Here is a 21,356-nt window from a genome sequence, read left to right on the forward strand (position 1 = left end):
GAGCCTTCCTCTGTGCCGGTGCCCAGTCCGGGTGCGGCGTTCAACCCAGCTCCATGGCCGGGGTCCTCCTCTGCGCCGGTGCCCAGTCCGGGTGGGGGGTACTGTCACGCCCTGACCATAGAGAACCTTTTTATTCTCTATTTTGGTTAGGTCGGGAGTGACTAGGGTGGGTAATCTAGGTTGTTTTATTTCTATGTTGGCCTGGTATGGTTCCCAATCAGAGGCAGCTGTTTATCATTGTCTCTGATTGGGAATCATATTTAGGCAGCCATTTCCCCCACTGTGATTTGTGGGATCTTGTTTTGAGTTAGTGCATCTGGCACCTCTGATGTCACGGTTCGTTGTTTGTTTCTTTTTGTTTGGAAGTTTTGCATAAATAAATATGTGGAACTTTAATCACGCTGCGCCTTGGTTCGTCTCTCCACACAACCGTGACAGCAACAGGTATTCCTAGTACAAAAGTAAATCAGTATCAAAGTGCTTTTTGAATCAGCGTTTACAGACAGCAAGGGACTGTGCAGTTATGATGCCTGCAGCTCAACTCATTCAACCAATTAAGCAACAGTACACAGCGAAGTCTTGGTGAATGTCCACTGAATCCTTAAAGAGAAGACAACTTCAAGAATGACACAATTGTAGATCACAGAGAAAGAACAACAGTTAGAATCCTGAACATAATGCGAGCTGCAATAGGGAGCCCGTCCAGGGTGCAAACCAGTGGAGGGGAATCTGAGAATGCAGGGAGTCCAGCAGGGTGTGAGTTGAAGTAGTCAAATATGGAGCTGACAAGGCTCTGACTTAGCATCTTGGGGGCATCGCTGCGTGTGTGCGTGCGTGTGTGTGTGTAAAAAATATATATATATTATTATTATCATTGTGTTTTGTGGGGGAGGTTGATAGGGAAGGTGCTGAGGGTGTCCTATTGAGGGGTTGATGGGTATGATGAAGGTGCTGGGGGGTGTGCTATTGAGGGTTGATGGGAATGGTGAAGGTGCTGGGGGTGTCCTATTGAGGGTTGATGGGGATGGTGAAGGTGCTGGGGCTGTCCTATTGAGGGTTGATGGGGATGGTGAAGGTGCTGGGGCTGTCCTATTGAGGGTTGATGGGGATGGTGAAGGTGCTGGGGCTGTCCTATTGAGGGTTGATGGGGATGGTGAAGGTGCTGGGGCTGTCCTATTGAGGGTTGATGGGGATGGTGAAGGTGCTGGGGCTGTCCTATTGAGGGTTGATGGGGATGGTGAAGGTGCTGGGGCTGTCCTATTGAGGGTTGATGGGGATGGTGCTGGGGCTGTCCTATTGAGGGCGAAGGGACCTATCGGGGGGGGGATTCTTCATGGAGGCACATTCAGTCATAGTTTTGTTTATTATATTATTGTACATTGATTTATTTTATTTGTATTTTTTCTATTATTATAACAGTTTACTGTGAATATGGATATGCACTCACTTATATATTTGAACTTTCTTTTTCACCCAGAGTACAACTTTTTTATTTATTCTTATTGGATTTTTACTACTGTACCTACATTCTTCCAAACTAAAACAGAAAAAGAGTTTTAAAAAATGTAGGAAAAGCCATAAGAGGAAAAAGCAGATGGGATGGGGGATTGGGGGAACAGTACAGGGCTCTGAAAACTATTATTGCTGAAATAACCACTTCCTTTTGTGACTAGAGTCTAATACTTCCTGTGGCACACATCAGAGGGCATGATAGATCACCAAAATGATTCTGAAGTGTGCCAGGCCTTGCAGTCCCAAGATTTAAGGGGGGTGGATTTTGTATGTTATATTAAACATAGAGGAGGGAGTAAAATGTTAGCAAGCAATAAAAATTTCAGAACAACTACTAGTCGAATAAGACATGGGAGAGATGACAAATTATGACAAAGAGATATATTTATAGACTAATACACTTCAAACAAATAGCAAAACCTAAACTGCAGACATTACTTCTGAAATCTCAACTAGCAAGCAAGTCGCAGCAATGAAGAATTGCGTGTGTGCGCGTTCACCCGAAGGGAGGGAGATTTCTGGCAGGGGGAGACTTTCGGCTCAACACCGGTACTGAGTATGCGCACAATAATACAATTCTCGTGAATGTAGTAGCTTGATTTAAACGTTTACATGCTTTGCAAGAATAACGATTTCCCAATTTATAATCTTGTTTACATGACACCTGATGCGATTTTGATCAAGCACAACATCGCCAATCAAAAGAAACGTTGTATCGTGTTATTTTTTTGGTAAGCCTGTTTGATTCTGAGTTCGGATATATAAAGTTTGTATGTGATAACTATTTATAAGATACTTTAAAATTTTCCGAAATCACTTAGGAAGCTTGCGCTGCTGGTGCTGGCACATGTTAAACTCAAAATACCGCTGCAGCACATCCACTGACGTAGCCAATCGCAGAATGTGACGACAGAACTGAAGCAACTCATACAATCTTTCCAGGTTTATATCAAGGTTTCAGTTTGGCAACATCCAAATTAACATGTAATAATAAAAGACTGAATCCGACATACAATGTGGAAGGCCTCTATTAAAAACCTATAGGATTACTTTTTATTAACAATAGGAAAAAAGTAGCGGAACTAGGATTCTGATAGAGATGACATGGGAAGTTCGACGTAAATGAGGTATTGCCCTATCCCACAACAGTGTCTCGTCTCTCTCTCTCTCTCTCTCTCTCTCTCTCTCTCTCTCTCTCTCTCTCTCTCTCTCTCTCTCTCTCTCTCTCTCTCTCTCTCTCTCTCTCTCTCTCTCTGTCTCTCTCAATTAAATTAAATTCAAGGGGCTTTATTGGCATGGGAAACACATGTTAACATTGCCAAAGCAAGTGAAGTAGATAATATACAAACGTGAAATAAAGATTAACACTAAACATTACACTCACAGAAGTTCCAAAATAATAAAGACATAAAAAAATTCAGAATGTATATATGTATATAGTGTTGTAACGATGTGCAAATGGTTAAAGTACAAAATGGAAAATAAATAAACATAAATATGGGTTGTATTTACAATGGTGTTTGTTCTTCACTGGTTGCTCTTTTATTGTGGCAACAGGTCACAAATCTTGCTGCTGTGATGGCACACTGTTGTATTTCACCCAGTAGATATGGGAGTTTATCAAAATCGGGTTTGTTTTCTATTTTTTTTGTGGATCTGTGTAATCTGAGAGAAATTTGTGTCTAATATGGTAATACATTTGGCAGAAGGCTAGGAGGTGCAGCTCAGTTCCCACCTCATTTTGTGGGCAGTGTGCACATAGCCTTTCTTCTCTTGAGAGCCAGGTCTGCCTACGGCGGCCTTTCTCAATAGCAAGGCTGTGCTCACGGAGTCTGTACATAGTCAAAGCTTTCCTTAAGTTTGGGTCAGTCACAGTGGTCAGGTATTCTGCCGCTGTGTACTCTCTGTGTAGGGCCAAATAGCATTCTAGTTTGCTCTGTTTTTTTGTTAATTCTTTCCAATGTGTCAAGTAACTATATATTTGTTTTCTCATGATTTGGTTCTTTGGGGTCTAATTGTGCTGCTGTCCTGGGGCTCTGTGGGGTCTAATTGTGGTGCTGTCCTGGGGCTCTGTGGGGTCTGTTTGTTTGTGAACAGAGTCCCAGGACCAGCTTGCTTCTCCAGGTTCATCTCTCTGTAGGTGATGGCTTTGTTATGGAAGGTTTGGGAATCGCTTCCTTTTAGGCGGTTGTAGAATTTAATGGCTCTTTTCTGGATTTTGATAATTAGCGGGTATCGGCCTAATTTTGCTCTGCATCCATTCTTTGGTCTCTCTCTCTCTCACTTGCACACACACGTACACAAACACCTACACGCACACGGACATTAAACTCCTATAGGATTCTAATACAAGGATCCAATTAGAATCCAATAGGATTATGCGTATCCTATTGGATTGTATATACAATAATCTAATAGAAAAATCACAGCAGTGTGGTGGATTCTGGTGTAGCGGTCTAAACTCCTGGCTCCGGAACAGATATGCCCCCTCGGTGACTCCTGTTTGAGCCAAAGCTCAGCCAATTGTCTGTGCCATTAATTAACCACTTTCTGTATCCGTCTCTATATATATATATGTACTGCTGGAAAAAAAACTATAACATAACTCTGATTCCCATTTTTTTTTTTACATTTTACCCTAGTAAAAAAAACTCACTTCGGACACTAGCGATTGGAGGATTAAATCAATTCGATCTCAACATTTAAATGACCTGGAAAATAACGGTACGCCTTGGAAAAAAATACACCCTTCTAGCTAGCTGACCACCGATTTTCATTGCAATTTATGTAAGTTAAGTTAGGTTTTGAGAGTTTTCAGTAATATATTTTATATATACACACATTTTGTTGAACACGCTGTATATTGTAAAATTCGACTGCGCGACAGACCGCACCATTTAATATCAAACTTTTTACCTAAATTATTCATACTCATATGTTAGTATTAAACTGTTATCTACTTTTATCTACATAAGATTCATCTGTAAAACAAATAATGAGACATTGTTTGTTTACAACACTGAAGAAGATGTTGGTGAAGAACCGTTTTTTAGAGTCTACAGAAAGGCGCACCGGGCTACACAATGAAAAGTTGACGGGCAAGACATGTATTGTTTTACTGGAAGGCTAGCCAGATATTTAGTAAACATTTCGGATACGAGGTTGGTGTCTCTTTTTTGAACAAAATTAAACTGATATATCTTGTAATTGAACAAAATAGTAAGGTGGCCAATAACTGCGGACCGTATACAGATAATACGGGACCTATTTTTTTTGTTAAAACGCTTATCAAAAGCTGATCGTAGACCTAGTAGTATTTCCACTGAAATGTCAAACATGATATTTGCTAACCCGTTAGCAACATTTTTGACGACACCAATAATTCAAAAACATTGATGGATTGATCACAAGATAACACGGTTGAAGGTAATATATGTCTTAAACGCTGTTGAAAATGCCGATTATACGGGGTACTACACTATAGGATTCCAATAAAAAATCCTGAATCCAAAAGAAAATCCGATCAGATTTTGGAACCAGTCCTACTGGACCCCTAAAGGATACAATCTGATCTACACCAAATTGTGGAAGAATGGTGTAGCATCCCTCCAATATAGTTCCAGACGCTTGTAGAATGTATGCCAATGTGCATTGAAGCTGTTGGGTCATCGGCTGCATTTACACATGCAGCCCAATTCTGATCTTTATTTCACAAATTTTGACCAATCAGATGAGGTTTGAAAAACATATTTAGTGATTGGTTTTAAATACCAATTACTTGGAAAAAATATCAGAACTGGGCTGTCTAAAGCGCCGTGTCAATTTATCGCTGAGCAACCTCTTGACACCAGCCGCTAACGACAAGCATAATCGTTTATTTATTATTGCACACCAGGTAGGCTACTTTGTTTTGAATGAAGATTTGTTTTGACATTAAAAGTTTACAACTTTAGAATAGCTTATTATGTTCTCCATTTCTCTTGATTGCCTTCCTCATTGAAAGTCAGAAACAACAATGAAATGTCGTTGTGGATTTTTGTTTTTGTTAAAACAAAGTTAAGATGTTCCATCCAGTAGGATGTTGAATAAATGTTACAATTTAAATTGTATACAGTTGTTTTCTACATTAGAAAACATTTCTTAATTTAATTCTTTATCTTCTCAAATGTTAATATATGAGATGTTGGGTAGTCATGAGGCACTCCCTCAAGTAGTACCTTATCTCAAGATTAATGACTCCCTTGCACAATAATCGTGAGAGGTTTCTTGGGCAGTTTATAAACTGTAAGAGAAGCCTTAGGCATGATATAGGGCCAGTTTCCTGGACAAAGATTAATCTTAGTCCTGGACTAAGAAGGGTCTTCAATGGAGATTCTCCATTTTAAAGTGTTTTTCTGTCCAGGACCAGGTTTAATCTGTGTCCATTCGTTTTCTGAAAAGTGTAAAGGGAAAGTAGGTTAACCCACAAAGGATATAACTAGTATCTGTTCATTAAACCAGGGCAAAATAATGTTTTATCAGCTGACATGAGAACATCATCCATGCAGAAGGTGGTTTTATTGTAGGGGGGACAAAATATTGCCTGATGACTCATACGGAATTTAATATGACTGCTCTATTGGTCATAATGGAGAAGAAATGTTAGTGGGTGAGGCATTTGGCCGGAGTGATGCGGATTGGTGGCCAGGCAAGAAAAATAATGTTGGCAGCTGGAACAATGGCCAGTGTTTTGCATGGCAGGGTGCCCCGGTTGGGTGGAGAGTTCACTTAAGGACCAATGGAATGGTCTAAAATGTTTAAACTCCGCCCACCCGGGGCACCAGGCCATGGAAAATGAACTCACTCACCCCTCTTTGTTTTTGGGATGGGACTAGCCTAGTGTATCATGTGTGGGGGAGGGTAATGGAGAAAGCCCTTGGGCAAGATGAGACTAATGCTACTGATTGGCTAGAGATATGAGAGCACTCCCTCATCTCTTTCTCTGCTCAGACAAGTTATTTGTGAGTGAGTGGTGAAATCAAAACCTGTATCAACATTAGAGAACATCTCTGGTTTAACTGCTGTGTCTCTCCACAGACCTTATTTGAACTCTTAACTGGCACATGATCCCTAACTCTAGTTCCCTAACTATCAGTTCGGAGTGGAATGTTATCACAAAACAGGTCTGGATTCCAGGCTATCCTAGGGACAGGTATCAAAGTTGAATGGGAAGTTTTTCCTGCCCCATATAGCATGGCGTACCATCCTGAGTTTAAAAGGGCCGGGAAGAAGCCTGGGCTCCAGGTGTGGAGAGTTGAGAGTCTGGACCTGGTGGCCGTGCCAGAGAGTCTGTATGGCGGGTTCTACTCAGGGGACGCATACCTTGTTCTTAATACCATTAAGCAACGTTCTGGGCATCTACAGTATGACCTTCACTTCTGGCAAGGTAAAACTTGATCTGGTCGGAATGACTGTATTTCTTGAAATGTTGTACAGTGTTTGTACATTTCAGTCCACTGATGTGTGCTTATGCACTTTTGCAATTGAAATCCATTCCATTATTTGTGAAAATAATGTTTGAAATGTGACCATTCATTATTTCTCTGGTCCTGCAGGAGATGACTGTACACAAGATGAGAGTGGAGCAGCAGCCATTTTTACCATCCAAATAGATGACTACCTGGGTGGCAAACCTATTCAGTACCGTGAGGTGCAGGGTTACGAGTCAAGAACATTTTCAGGCTACTTCAAAACTGGACTGAAGTACATGGTAATGTTCAAAAGCATGTAAAGAGAAACAAAGGAAGTCGCACAGTCTACGTGTGCTACTAACAATTGAATGTGTAAACCAACTTTTGGCACAGACTCTTCTACAGTGTTCACAGTACCTTCTACCCAAGAAGGAACTGTGTGCTGGGTAGAAGGTACTGTGGGCCAAAATGTTGATTTACCTGTTAAATTGTTGGATGCATATGGTATATATAGAGTATGCGATAATGTATTTATTTTTTACACAGTTTTCTATTCTGTGAGTTAGCACCTCCACCATCGTTTTGGGGTGTGTTGTCAGCTCGTGCTTTTTACTGGCAATGTTGAAAGACATTCAATAAGTTTGTTAAATGTATTTACTTATCTCAAGAACTCATCCACTTACCTTACTGATTATCTTCCCAATCTTTACCTTAGAAAGGGGGTGTGGCTTCAGGGTTCAAGCATGTGGTGTCCAATGAGGTTAAGGTGCAGCGTATGCTCCGGGTCAGGGGTCGGCGTGTGGTTCGAGCCACAGAGGTAGCAGTCAGTTGGGACAGCTTCAACCAGGGAGACATCTTTATCCTCGACCTGGGCAACGTGAGTTCACTGAAATCTATAAGAGTTTCTACAGCAAACTATCTACATTATGTACAAATCAAGGAAACATATACTGATTTAATTTAGTGAAATTATTTGCAGATTTTAGTGGAAATGTATTTGTACACTGTAGGCTAAGACTGTATAGTCATTGCCCATGTTAGTAAGCTGTTATTGTAAGTAATCCACTTTGAAATCAATACCGTTTTGGTCATGAATAATGTAAAATATAATTTGTACACGTTGTGCTATGCTTTAACATAGTCAACAGGCAGAGGAGCTACACTATTACACTTGGTCCACTGTACTGATAATCTTCACTCGTCTCTATTACAGGAGGTCTATCAATGGTGTGGTTCCAAGGCCAATAACTTTGAGAAGCTGAAGGCCACTCAGGTGTCAAAGGATATCCGTGACAATGAACGATGTGGGCGGGCTGAGTTGTACATATGTGACGAGGGGGCAGAATGTGAGAAGATGCTGGAGGTGAGTCATTCAATAAGGAGAAAGGGATGGAAAAAAATAGTTAATTTCTATACACTTCAAATCATGCAACTGTTTATATGCTTCCAATAAACATCTATAGTTAGTTACTTTTTAACATAATTGTGATAATTTGCTGTGAGATGCCTGACTCTCGTAGTCTTATTCCAGATTCTTGGACCCAAACCCGATTTGCCTGAGGCAAAAGCAGATGACACAAATACAGACGTATCCAATAGGAAGCTGGCGAAATTATACAAGGTCAGATCCATTTTCGAATTAAACAATTGAATCGTTAAATATTATGTAATAAGCAGTTTTTGAGCAGACCTTCAAATACCAATATCACATTGAAATGTTTTTTTCAAAAGGTGTCTAATGCCAGTGGGGATATAGGCATTGATATGGTAGCATCGGAGAACCCGTTTTCACAGAATGCCCTGGAGTCAAGTGACTGCTTTATCTTGGACAATGGCCCCAATGGCATGATCTTTGTCTGGAAAGGTATTGGTTTCTTCTCAGCAGCTGGTCTCTATGACTTCTTTTGACTGTAAAACCCCAAGCTTTAATGTTCCCTTAGATTATACACTACTTTTGAATACTGTTGTGCCTGGAAGTCACTTAGTTCTTCTGCCTTTGCAGTTTAATCATGAGTTTATTTGGAATAAAAACAGGTAAGGACGCTAACAAAGAGGAGAGAAGTGCGGTGATGAGTGCTGCCGAACAGTTTATCACAAAGATGGGCTACCCAAAACACACCCAGATCCAGATCCTACCTGAGAATGGGGAGACCCCTCTGTTCAAGCAGTTCTTCAAAATCTGGCGTGACGCGGACCATACAGTGGGGTTGGGAACCGCCTACGTGTCCAACAAAATCGCCAAGATCAAGAAGGTGCCCTTCGATGCCTCCACTCTCCATCACTCGGATGCCATGGCGGCTTAGCATGGGATGGTGGATGAGGGGAATGGAGAGAAGCAGGTAAGGAAAACATTTTTTCCCGGGGACACTGGGGTTTCCTGAGTGAACACCATATAGTATGATGGTAGTTAACCTTAAATATTGTGTTTCAAGGTTCAGGATAGTCGTGTCCTCAGAAAAGGGATACTTACAGCCCCTAAGGGTTATGACTGTGGGCCTGCACACCCACCAAAAAGGTGTCACAATCTCACAAACAAGCCTTGAGAAAAGAACTGCAAGGGGTGTTACCTTTTTTCCCATTCATGGACGACTACTAGTAAGAGCTGTGTTTACCTGTTAACCTCCATAGATCTGGCGTATTGAGGGAGCTGACAAGGTGCCTGTGGAGCCCTCCACTTACGGACGATTCTATGGGGGAGACAGCTACATCATCCTCTACAACTACCAGCATGGAGGGCGTAACGGACAGGTCATCTACATATGGTAAAGACAATGGAGATTATCCTTCTGGAAGCTTTTGTCCTTCTATCGTTACTGTATCTTCATAATTTATGTGCACCAGGGCTTTTGTTATATACTGTATCAGACACATCTAAACCAACTATATTCTGTATGATATAACCTAAGCATAAATGTATGTGAATAGCACTTGAAAAGTACTCCTTTTTCACAGGCAAGGTGTGGATTCTAGCCAGGATGAAATTGGTGCCTCGGCCATCTTGGCTGCTCAGCTGGATGACGAGTTGGGAGGAGGGGCAGTACAGGTGACTGGATCGTTTGATATGTCGCTGTCTGGCCCCGATAATACGGTCCAGATCATTTTTAATCAAGATGCACTGGATTACAGAATTTAACAATATTAGTCAGTTGTTTTGTCTGCAGACGCTGGATCTATAGGAATACGTTTCCATGGTCATGGATTGTTATAATATTTTTTTCACCTTTTATTTAACCAGGTAGGCCAGTTGAGAACAAGTTCTCATTTACAACTGCGACCAGGCCAAGATCAAGCAAAGCAGTGCGACAAAAACAACAACACAGAGTTACACATGGGATTAACAAACGTACAGTCAAAAACACAAAAGAAAAATCTATGTATAGTGTGTGCAAATGTAGTAAGGCAATAAATAGGCCAATGTGGCAAAATAATTACAATTAAGCATTAACACTGAAGTGATAGATGTGCAGATGATGATGTGCAAGAAGAGATACTGGGGTGCAAAAGAGCAAAAATAAATAAATAACAAAATGGGGATGAGGTAGTTGGGTGTGCTCTATCTGTTAGAGCAGCTGTCAGCTGCTCTGACAGCTGATGCTTAAAGTTAGTGAGGGAGATATAAGTCTCCAGCTTCAGAGATTTTTGCAATTCGTTCCAGTCATTGGCAGCAGAGAACTGGAAGGAAAGGCGGCCAAAGGGGGTGTTGGCTTTGGGGATGACCAGTGAAATATACCTGCTGGAGCACGTGCGACAGGTGGGTATTGCTATGGTGACCAGTGAGCTGAGATAAGGCGGGGCTTTACGTAGCAAAGACTTAGATGACCTGGAGCCAGTGGGTTTGGCGACAAATATGTAGTGAAGGCCAGCCAACGAGAGCATACAGGTCGCAGTGGTGGGTAGTATATGGGGCTTTGGTGACAAAATGGATGGCACTGTGATAGACTACATCCAATTTGCTGAGTAGAGTGTTGGAGGCTATTTTGTAAATGACATCGCTGAAGTCAAGGATCGGTAGGATAGTCCGTTTTACGAGGGTATGTTTGGCAGCATGAGTGAAGGAGGCCTTGTATGTGAAATAGGAAGCTGACTCTAAATTTAATTTTGGATTGGAGATGCTTAATGTGAGTCTGGAAGGAGAGTTTACAGTCTAACCAGACACCTAGGTATTCGTAGTTTTCCACATATTCTAAGTCAGAACCGTCCAGAGTAGTGATGCCAGGCTCTGTCGTAACCGGCCCGTGGGGCGATGCACAATTGGCATAGTGTTGTCCGGGTTAGGGAGGGTTTGGCCGGTAGGGATATCCTTTTCTCATCGCGCACCAGCGACTCCTGTGGCGGGCCGGGCGCAGTGCGCGCTAACCAAGGTTTCCAGGTGCACAGTGTTTCCTCCGACACATTGGTGGGGCTGGCTTCCGGGTTGGATGCGCGCTGTGTTAAGAAGCAGTGCGGCTTGGTTGGGTTGTGTATCGGAGGACGCATGACTTTCAACTTTCTCTCCTGAGCCTGTACGGGAGTTGTTGCGATGAGACAAGATAATAGCTACTAACAATTGGATACCACGAAATTGGGGAGAAAAAGGGGTTAAATTTTTTTTTTAAATGCTTATTGAAATTCTCGATTATCGTAGATTTATCGGTGGTGACAGTATTTCTTCAGTCTCAGACAGCTGGGAGGAGGTGATCTTATTCTCCATGGACTTTACGGTGTCCCAAAACCTTTAAGAATTAGTGCTACAGGATGCAAATTTCTGTTTGAAAAAGCTAGCCTTAGCTTTCCTAACTGACTGTGTATATTGGTTCCTGACTTCCCTGAAAAGTTGCATATTTCGGGGGCTATTCGATGCTAATGCAGTATGCCACAGGATGTTTTTGTGCTGGTCAAGGGAAGTCAAGTCTGGAGTGAACCAAGGGCTATATCTGTTCTTAGTTCTACATTTTTTGAATGGGGCATGCTTATTTAAGATGGTGAGGAAAGCCCTTTTAAAGAACAACCAGGCATCCTCTACTGACAGGATGAGGTCAATATCCTTCCAGGATACCCGGGCCAGGTCGATTATAAAGGCCTGCTCGCTGAAGTGTTTTAGGGAGCGTTTGACAGTGATGGGAGGTGGTCGTTTGAGTGCGGGCCCATTACGGACACATGCAATGAGGCAGTGATCGCTGAGATCCTGGTTGAAGACAGCAGAGGTGTATTTTGAGGGGAAGTTGGTCAGGATGATATCTATGAGGGTGCCCATGTTTACGGATTTAGGATTGTACCTGGTAGGCTCATTGATCATTTTTGTGAAATTGAGGGCATCTAGCTTAGATTGTAGGATGTCCGGGGTGCTAAACATATCCCAGTTTAGGTCACCTAACAGTACAAACTCTGAAGATAGATGGGTGGCAATCAATTCAATAATGGTGTCCAATGCACAGCTGGGGGCTGAGGGGGGTCTATAACAAACGGCAACAGTGAGAGAATTATTTCAGGAAAGGTGGAATTTTAAAAGTAGAAGCTCGAACTGTTTGGGCACAGACCTTGAAAGTATGACAGAACTCTGCAGGCTATCTTAGCAGTAGATTGCATTTTTGCCTCTTTGGCGGTTCTATCTTGACAGAAAATGTTGTAGCTGGGGATGGAAATGTCAGAATTTTTGGTGGCCTGCCTAAGCCAGGATTCAGACACGGATATCAACAGGGTCAGAGCATTGGTCTGTAAAATTAAATTAAATGAGGGAAGGTTAGGTTTAAAGCCAGGTTTCTGACTCACTCTATGATTTTCTATCTGTTTCTACCGTGATGAAGGTGCGGGTGATCCAGGGTAAGGAGCCTGCCCACCTCATGAGTCTTTTCGGGGGGCAGCCGATGGTAGTGCACCAGGGTGGTACCTCCAGAGAGGGTGGCCAGGTCCAGGCTGCAGACACACAGCTGTTCCAGGTGCGGTCCAACCCTGCTGGCTGCACACGTGCCATAGAGGTGAGTAACAGGAGATGGAAGGTGAGGTGGGAAGAGCTCAACAAAGGATGTTTTGTAGGTTCACCTATTTGGTTACTCTTGGGGTGTATTCACTAGGATCCAAACGGAAGCAAACAAGCCGAAACTACACTAACACACCCCAGTAGATAGTTGAGTAGCAAGCTATTGTGATGTATGGTTGGTTTCTTGGTGAAGATGACTACAGTCCGTTTGCCATGGCAGAACTGTAGTTAGTACCTCCAGTGTACAGTATTTTCACTGCCTCCTCTCTTCCTCTCTCCACTCAAGGTTGATGCTGCTGCCTCAAATCTGAACTCCAACGATGTCTTTGTGCTGGTGACCCCGGCATCCTCCTTCATATGGGTGGGAAAGGGGACAAGTGACAGTGAGAAACATGGAGCTCAAAAGTTAAGTGACCGTCTAGGGGTCTCAGCCTCAGAGCTGGCCGAGGGTGAAGAAGCAGGTACGTTCCCTGTCAGCAGTCGAATTCGCAGGGAACTGGTGTTTAGCCAATAGCCACAGAATGTTACTGATTATGAGGATACAAGACAAAGCTTATCCATCAGCTCCATCTTCTTCCAGATCCACAATTGTATGTATGTGTTCGTGTGTCAAGATGACTTTTGGGATGCTCTGGGAGGCAAAGCAGACTACCGTACCTCAGCCAGACTGAAAAACAAAATGGACGTTCATCCACCACTCCTGTTTGCCTGCTCCAACAAAACTGGCCAGTTCGTTGTGAGTCTGCCCTGTTATAACTGCAGTATAGCACTTTGCTTCATTCCTGTTTGACATGATTTGAATATCCATTTGGACAAATTCAGTTTCCTCTGCTAATGAAATAGCCTTTGATCCACATTTTATACATAAGTGTGGGAAACCATTTCCATGTCCTCCTGAATGTGCAGTGACCTGGCCTGTTGTCAAAATGCCACAATACTATTTCCACAGATTGAAGAGGTGCCTGGGGAGATGACACAAGAAGACCTGGCCCCAGATGATGTCATGCTCTTGGACACCTGGGAACAGGTGACTAGTAGAGGGATTGTCAAGGTGCAACCAGGGCCACGTTCAGTAGCCGAACATTGTAGAAATGCCATGAAAAGAACCAAAGTGATTCCTTATTCCACGTGAGGGGCTTGTTTGTTCTACATAGCATATTTAGATCTGAACGTTCAGAAACGTTGCATCCTGCTGAACGTGTCTGTTTTTGCTAATAATGCACCCCTGTTGATTCGCTATTTTCCATGTACCCATCAGATCTTTGTTTGGATCGGAGGTGAAGCTCATGAGGAGAAGACGGAGGGTATAGCCTCAGGTAAGCAATGGTGGGTTTAAAACAAGATCACATAATTACCTGATAAAAGTGCCGACGGGAACTTATCTGCCGATTCATTAAATTAACTGTTCTCTCTTTCCTATTTCCTGTTCTGTGGTCAGCTGTTCGTTACATAGAGACAGACCCTACCAAGCGGGATAGCAGTACACCCATAGTGAAGTTAAAGCAAGGTCATGAGCCTCCCACATTCACTGGCTGGTTCTTGGGCTGGGACCATGGGTACTGGAGCAGCGATCCCCTTGAAAGGGCCATGGCTGGTCTACGTGTCTGAACCACTCCAGGGTGAGGTTTCCCCTAGTGGCAACTTCACCCAAAGCCTTTACTTGACTCATGTCTGCAACTAGCTAGGTATCCCCATTCCTTTCAACTGTTAGACTGCCGATGGATAATGTCTTCACGCTATTGCTGTTTCTTGAAGAGGGAATCTTAATGTAATTTCCTTTTCTTACACACTTAATACTGTTAGCCCATGTTTCTTTAGCAGTACATGTGTAATAAATGGGACATGGGTTTCTTTGCTTCTGTTCCATGCCCTGTCGAGTAGAGTTCAGATACTCCTGTTTGAGAATCTTGTGCAGATTGGGTTTCCATTATGACCCCGAGGGTATGTCATGTCTATTAAACATGCTGACAGTGGACAGAAACAGAAAAGCACAACTGGAAGCAGTCAAATACATTCACATAACTAAATAAAATGTATGATGCTCTGTTAATTGTAGTCAATCGCTAAGAGGCTTTGGTTTAGTGATTTTCATAAACATGCTCGCAATGGGTGATGACCGGCCAATCAAGACAGAGCAACTAGAAACCATTTATTCTCTAAAAAAGAAAAGGGACTATAAAAATGTCCCCTCAGTCAGATTTTGCAAACACACAATACACAGCTGGTCACCGGAGTATTCACCATATCCCCCCCACAAAATGCATTACATCAAAGTAATCGTTATGGGGGTGATGACATTGTAATGTCTTACAGAAAACCAAACTAACATTTAATTACAACTAAGTTGATCGTCATTAACCACAATGAAAGAGCAGGCACACAGCTACCGCCACAGGGAACTTAAGCAAGGTCCACGTGCTTTGTTTTTAACTGTTCTGAACCTCGCTGTAGTAGTCGCTGTCCTCATTATCAAAGATCTCAGAGAGGAGAAAGAGCTCTTGAGGATCGTTTCTGGACACCATCTCTCCTGAGTTTATCAGAACTTGGAGGCGCTCTTCAAAATTGGGGAGAACTCTACTGTTGAGGAAGTCGATGATCTCTGAAAAGAAAATACATAGAAATTAAATATGTAAATGGTTCCAGCAAACCATGTGCGTGCCAAACGGCACTCTAGTCCCTATATAGTGTGCCATTTTTGACCAGGGCCCATGGTCAAAAGGAGTGCACTTTATAGGGAATAAGTGTCACTTGGGACTATATCAAAGCTCTCTTCCCCAAAGTATTATTATATTTAAATAGTACAGTCAAGGGGGACATAGCAACATTTCCTCTCCCTTTATTTCTGGAGTGGCAGGTAGCCTAGTGGTTAAGAGCAAGGTAAAAATCTGTTGTTCTGCCCCTGAACAAGGCAGTTAACCCAGTGTTCCTAGGCCATCATTGAAAATAATAATTTGTTAACTGACTTGCCTAGTTAAATAAAGGTAAAATACATTAAAAATACTAAACAATGTCGTCACTGATTCACACTTATCAATTCTAACAAAATGCTAAAAACCCAGCGATAGAGAGGTGGTCTAAGCCGCTGCCTCGGGCTCCCAGGTACTGTGTACTACTGCTGTGAGCCTGGGTTCGAACCTGACCCACTCTTTCTGTCCTCTCCACTGCCCTGCCCTGTAAAATAAGAGGATAGTGTTTATGACAGTAGCGTACACCTACCACAGAAGGACATGCTCTGCCACATCGGAACTCTGGCTACCTTTAACCTGTAGTAGTGTGTCTGAATGTAGCGCGGCGTGACATCCCTTAAATTAAATACATACAAATGTTAGCACATAGCACTGCATTACAACACACGTACATCACACTGACATACACTGTTGAATTCCACACTCCTAGAAGATGGAAAACATTTGGAAAGGGTTTGTCATGCATTGATCTCAGTGTTGTATTCAGAGACTTAGACAATCCTAAAAGTGAATGCCAACCCAATACAAATCTCCCCCAGTGAAAATGTCACCTTTATAAACACAACAAGATCATCCATGACACATTGTCTAAAACAACAATCTGTGTTTAATAACAACCTCTTACCCAATTGTGTAAGCAATTTCTTCCCAGTCGATATCTGCAGCATCTTCTATCTGCATTGCATTCAACCTTGAAGGTCAAAAATGACATGGATAAAAATTCACCATGCAACAGTTTCACATGCAGATATCAGGACCAAACGTCTACCTTTTGTCCTGTGTATCAGAACAGTTCAGAAAGGTCCGAGTCAACGACACTAGACTGGGCTAATAAATCCTACAAGTAGCAAAAAAACAGATTCACCATCGCATAGATTGAATGGAAATGAACACACTTACGCTTTGATCAAATCCACTTTGCCCTGTAAGGATTGTGTGCCGCCACTGAATACTGGGTGTCCACATGCCATTTTGTGCTTCAAAACAGCCAACCTGGAAAAACAAAACCAAAGACACAGTCTAAAAAAATCAGACAAAAGTCCTGAATCTAAACATTTGTGTAGACAATTCAATGGGAATTGTTTATTTTCTAACATGACTCCTCAAACCCCCTGCCCACCATTTTATTCGACACTGGGACCAGTGGCGCGTTTCAACCGCCTGGCACACATCTGTCCAGGGGATGTTGTTGTACAGATGGTCTTTCCTGACGGTGGCTGGTCCACTACCAGGCTCTGCCTGTCCCACCAGGTGCTTCCGCACAGCTTCCATTAGTCTTTTCAGTTCTTCATCGGTCCACGCGCCTCTGTTTGCAGCTGAGAAATACACACCAAACAAAGCAGGAGCATTGCCCCAGGTCATACAAAGCAGGAGCATTGCCCCAGGTCATACAAAGCCAACAACCCTGCTCCACTTATCTTTTTGGGGAAATGATGTCCGGCAAGGATGTCAGAGTCAATATATTAAAGCTGTAATCTGTACTTGGTGGAACTGCCACATTTGTTTGGGATATTACAACAACAAAGAAGTTACTTGAAACACACCACAATTTATCTCCTTGGGCCATCATTGCACGTGTGATACCATCGTCGCACGTGTGATACCATCGTCGCACGTGTGATACCATCGTCGCACGTGTGATACCATCGTCGCACGTGTGATACCATCGTCGCACGTGTGATCGCACGTGTGATACCATCGTCGCACGTGTGATACCATCGTCGCACGTGTGATACCATCGTCGCACGTGTGATACCATCGTCGCACGTGTGATACCATCATTGCACGTGTGATACCATCATTGCACGTGTGATACCATCATTGCATGTGTGATAGAACTGCAGAATATGTACTGTGATAAAGAAAATGTGCCACGATGCTGGATATTCCTCTCTTCCGCTTCATCAACAAAAACTAAGGCGGTGGGGTGAACAATTCCCAACGACTTACACATTTGAGCGAAACGTTTCTCCAGGGACGATTCGCTTCGGCCAGTCAACTGTGAGATCTTCGCCCACTTGTTGCCGTGCAACGTCTGCAGTTTTTTCAAAGAGTGAAGCTCTTCTTTGGTGAACCTTCGGTAAGGAAATCAAGGAAATAATCATTCAAAGTGCCTCAATGTGTCTGCAAATGTTAGCAAACCATGAAGTGGTTCATATTAGAACAAGAGCACAGTTGTGAACACTAAAGAAAATGTAAATTCAATATTACAATACTTTCATACACTGTATTTAGAGGCAACATAACGTAAGCCGGGATAGCTGTTTATGACCGTGAGGGTCATTTCCTTATAGTAACTAGCCCTGTCTTACCTGCCCTTGTAGTTGCTGCCATCAAACATTTTCCTCCCACGAATATAGACTTGATGCCAAGGCCTGGGTATTCCTTCACCTGGAACAACAGGTTAGGACGAGGTGAGTTCAGTTTTCTGGGAAATTCCTAAGCATATTTTTTTGACCACTGTAGACAATGCTGAAGAACAGGGATGTAATGTGGATAAAAACCGGCTGTGTCAGAAAGCTCTCTAATCGAATTAACCTGGCTACAAGACGACACACCTATTCTTTCATGGAATCTGTGCTGCCTCTTCAATTTCTTGATATTTGCTTCTTCCTCTTTAAAGCGCTGTGGATGGAAGAGCTCAGAGCCACTCTGAATCCCAGTGAGAGACAGGAAGTTGTAGACATTACTCCTGAGTCGTTCGTTCTCCTGCGCATTGAATCTTCCACTTCGCAGGGAAAGGCCTGGGAACAACAGAAGATTCCACATGGGCTTAACTGGTTAGGTCTAAAATGATAAAACCTATGATAATACTTTCAGTCTCATCTCTAAACACAGTAACATCTTACATATCATTGCTACAATGTTACATAACGGCATGATAAAACACTCAAAAATATTGAACCATGAGTGACTGAAGAATAAGCTTACCTTGTCTTCGGAATTCCTTGAATCGATCAAGATCATACTTTATCATCTTATGGATCTCGTCAACCGACTTTGACTCAATGTTGGGAATGAACTCTTTGAGATCCTTCAGAGCTTGCCAGTCGTCCACACTGTAGCATAGTGAGGGGAGAAAATTCCAAATTATATTCTGGTACACTGCATTCACAAAATGTCTGGTTTTCACCAGCAAATGCCTCTGGGCGACTCCACAGTAACAAAGTGATGCGGGGACTCTGATTTTACTTTAAAAATGTCAAACAAAAAACAATGATTGCAAAGTTAAAGTTCTACAGAAAATTGTACAAAAGCACATTTAGTTGAACAACGGTGCAGATTCAAAGTTTGGTAAAAGAATGAGGGTTCGTGCAGCTGGTGCACTCATTCTGTAACCAATCTTTGCCTCTGCACTGTTTAACAAGTAGCTTAAATGAGTGTTTCGTAAAATGTTCAGTGGAAATGGTTAAACGTCATCATTGTGCCAAGATTTGTATGGTTCGTTTAACTTTGCAAACATTGTTTTTTGTTGGGCATACATTAAAATGAAAAATCAGAGTCTCAGCATCACTCTTATTGTGGAATTGCCATACTGTCAATGGTTGTGTTCACTTAGGAAATCACTCGTTCAAAATACGCTAGATTCACACTTCAATACAAGTGAACCAGGTTTCCATCTTCTCACCTTAGAGTTTCTTCCTTTAGGCAGGGTTTGTTGTGTTGGGTCCCTGTCTCAATGACTGAATGGGCGCCCTCCTCTGTCTCACTGTTTGTTCCAGCATCATGAGTCCTGTTGTCATTTGGAACAGCTAAATCAAAAACATCTGCTGCAGAGTGGACACTGGCCATTCCCTTGTCTGACGCTCTGCGTAGTTTTTTCTTTCTCCCGCTGCCCTCCACAGCTGTAGACCCTCCATCTGATTTCGACCTCTTTGACTTCAATTTTCTTTCAGTTTGTTCTTTTATACCTGGAAGGTCTGCTTTATCTGGACAATCATTCAGTTCACTCTCTCCGTGTTTTTTCTTATTTTGTTTCCTCTTCTCTTTTACGTTCTCCGCTGCCTCAGTTACCATACGTTCACCACTCTTGACTGTTTCAGTGTGCAGTTCTATGATTTCTGGATCCTCTGCTGTTCTTGAAACTGTCAGACAGCTTTCCGCTCCCTCAAGTTCTGTTTGTCTGTTCTTGTGCTTCTTCTTACTCTTTCTGGCCTCATCTGGCGCAGTTACAGCTGAAACATCTACTGCAGCCTTTGAGAGGACACTGTCTATCCCCCGTTCTGGCTCAATGTTATTATGTTTTCTCTTATTCTTCCGGCTATTCATACTCTTCTCATCAGCAGTCACTCCCTCTGCTCCCACCTGTTGTGTTTGAAGATTCTTGGACTTTTTCTTTGTTTTCCCTCCAGTTTGTTCCTCAGGATCTGGTACCTCCATTTCATCTTGAATAACATTTGGCTGCTTCTCTTGCTTTCCTTTTTTGAGTTTCTTCCTCTCCTTCTCCACCACAGTCACTGTTTGCTCTTTATGTTTAGGTTCTTCACCCCCTTTCTCTACCTTCAACTGGTGACCATCATTTTGATTATGCTCAATTGCCGGTTCTTCTGATCCCTGTTCAGATAGAGCTTTAGTCTTTTTCTTCTTCTTCTTTTTGCATCCCTCGACTGTATCAGGTGCCACTGATGAGATTAATTCAGGAGTGTCTTCAAATAGAAGAGGGGATATTCGAGACATCTCAAACAACATGGAATTCTCACGTGTCCCTTGTTTGGTGGATGTTGGAGTCCCTAGCATGGTGGCTGCAGCATATCCTATTTTCTCTATCTGTAAGAGAAAGACAAAATTAAATGTTTTCCATTCTTTCCTAAATGTGACAGCATGGATAGTCATGACCGCTAGCAGCTATGTAACGTTAACTAGTTACCATAATTCGATTAGCAAAATACGTGCATATAAAAACACACGTTGACTTTTTCGTACATACGCGCACAAGTGTGATCAATGTTGGGATAAATAGCTAGCTACTATAGCTAGCTGGCTAGCGGCTACATAACATGTGATAGATCATCCAAATAGTCGAGCTAGCTAGTAGGCTACGTAAATCAAATATGATAAAACTCGCAAAGAAAAACAAATGCACCTGGTTGAACACGTGTGGAAAGTGGAACCGTGGCGACCAAAGCGACATAGCCGGAAATCCGGAAATGTACATATCTTCTTCGGCATTGGCAAGTTAACAATTTGTGTGTGTGTGACTGTGACAAAAGCTAGCTACTGCCACTCTGTGGTGGTGGATGTACTATTGAAATATAACATTTTGAACGAATTTGGAACCTCTAACCCTGGCAATTTGACTGGTAAACTCCATTCGCAGTGGCTGCCTGCCTGGTATTCTGATCAGGAGTCTCCCATCTGCATTCCCAACGATTATGATTTGTAGGTCTAGATTAGTATTCCCGCTATGCAGTGGTGGAAAAAGTACCCAATTGTCACACATGAGTATAAGTATAGATATCTTAATATTAAGTC

The 21,356-nt window shown here is 42.5% G+C and overlaps 1 protein-coding gene and 1 pseudogene across 2 annotated transcripts; one reads left to right on the forward strand and one right to left on the reverse strand.

Annotated features, from left to right (window-relative positions):
- The first annotated feature begins 7,996 nt into the window (after positions 1 to 7,996).
- LOC112246984 lies at positions 7,997 to 15,241 on the forward strand (annotated as a pseudogene).
- On the reverse strand, positions 15,055 to 21,109 carry LOC112246983 (transcription termination factor 1). Of its 2 annotated transcripts, none has more exons than XM_042300309.1 (11): positions 20,968 to 21,109; positions 19,513 to 20,651; positions 18,816 to 18,943; positions 18,443 to 18,628; positions 18,197 to 18,275; positions 17,835 to 17,959; positions 17,005 to 17,200; positions 16,785 to 16,877; positions 16,510 to 16,575; positions 16,135 to 16,220; positions 15,055 to 15,517 (listed from the first exon to the last, which is right to left on the reverse strand). In XM_042300309.1, the coding sequence occupies exons 1-11, from the start codon at positions 21,037 to 21,039 to the stop codon at positions 15,345 to 15,347; spliced, it is 2,343 nt and encodes a 780-aa protein (XP_042156243.1). In that variant the 5' UTR covers positions 21,040 to 21,109; the 3' UTR covers positions 15,055 to 15,344. The 2 variants fall into 2 exon arrangements, with proteins under 2 accessions (XP_042156243.1, XP_042156244.1); XM_042300310.1 differs by lacking the exon at positions 20,968 to 21,109 and adding an exon at positions 20,812 to 20,961.
- Between the last annotated feature and the right edge of the window lie 247 nt (positions 21,110 to 21,356).

Source organism: Oncorhynchus tshawytscha, linkage group LG17 (genome assembly GCF_018296145.1).
Source record: "Oncorhynchus tshawytscha isolate Ot180627B linkage group LG17, Otsh_v2.0, whole genome shotgun sequence".
NCBI lineage: Eukaryota > Metazoa > Chordata > Actinopteri > Salmoniformes > Salmonidae > Oncorhynchus > Oncorhynchus tshawytscha.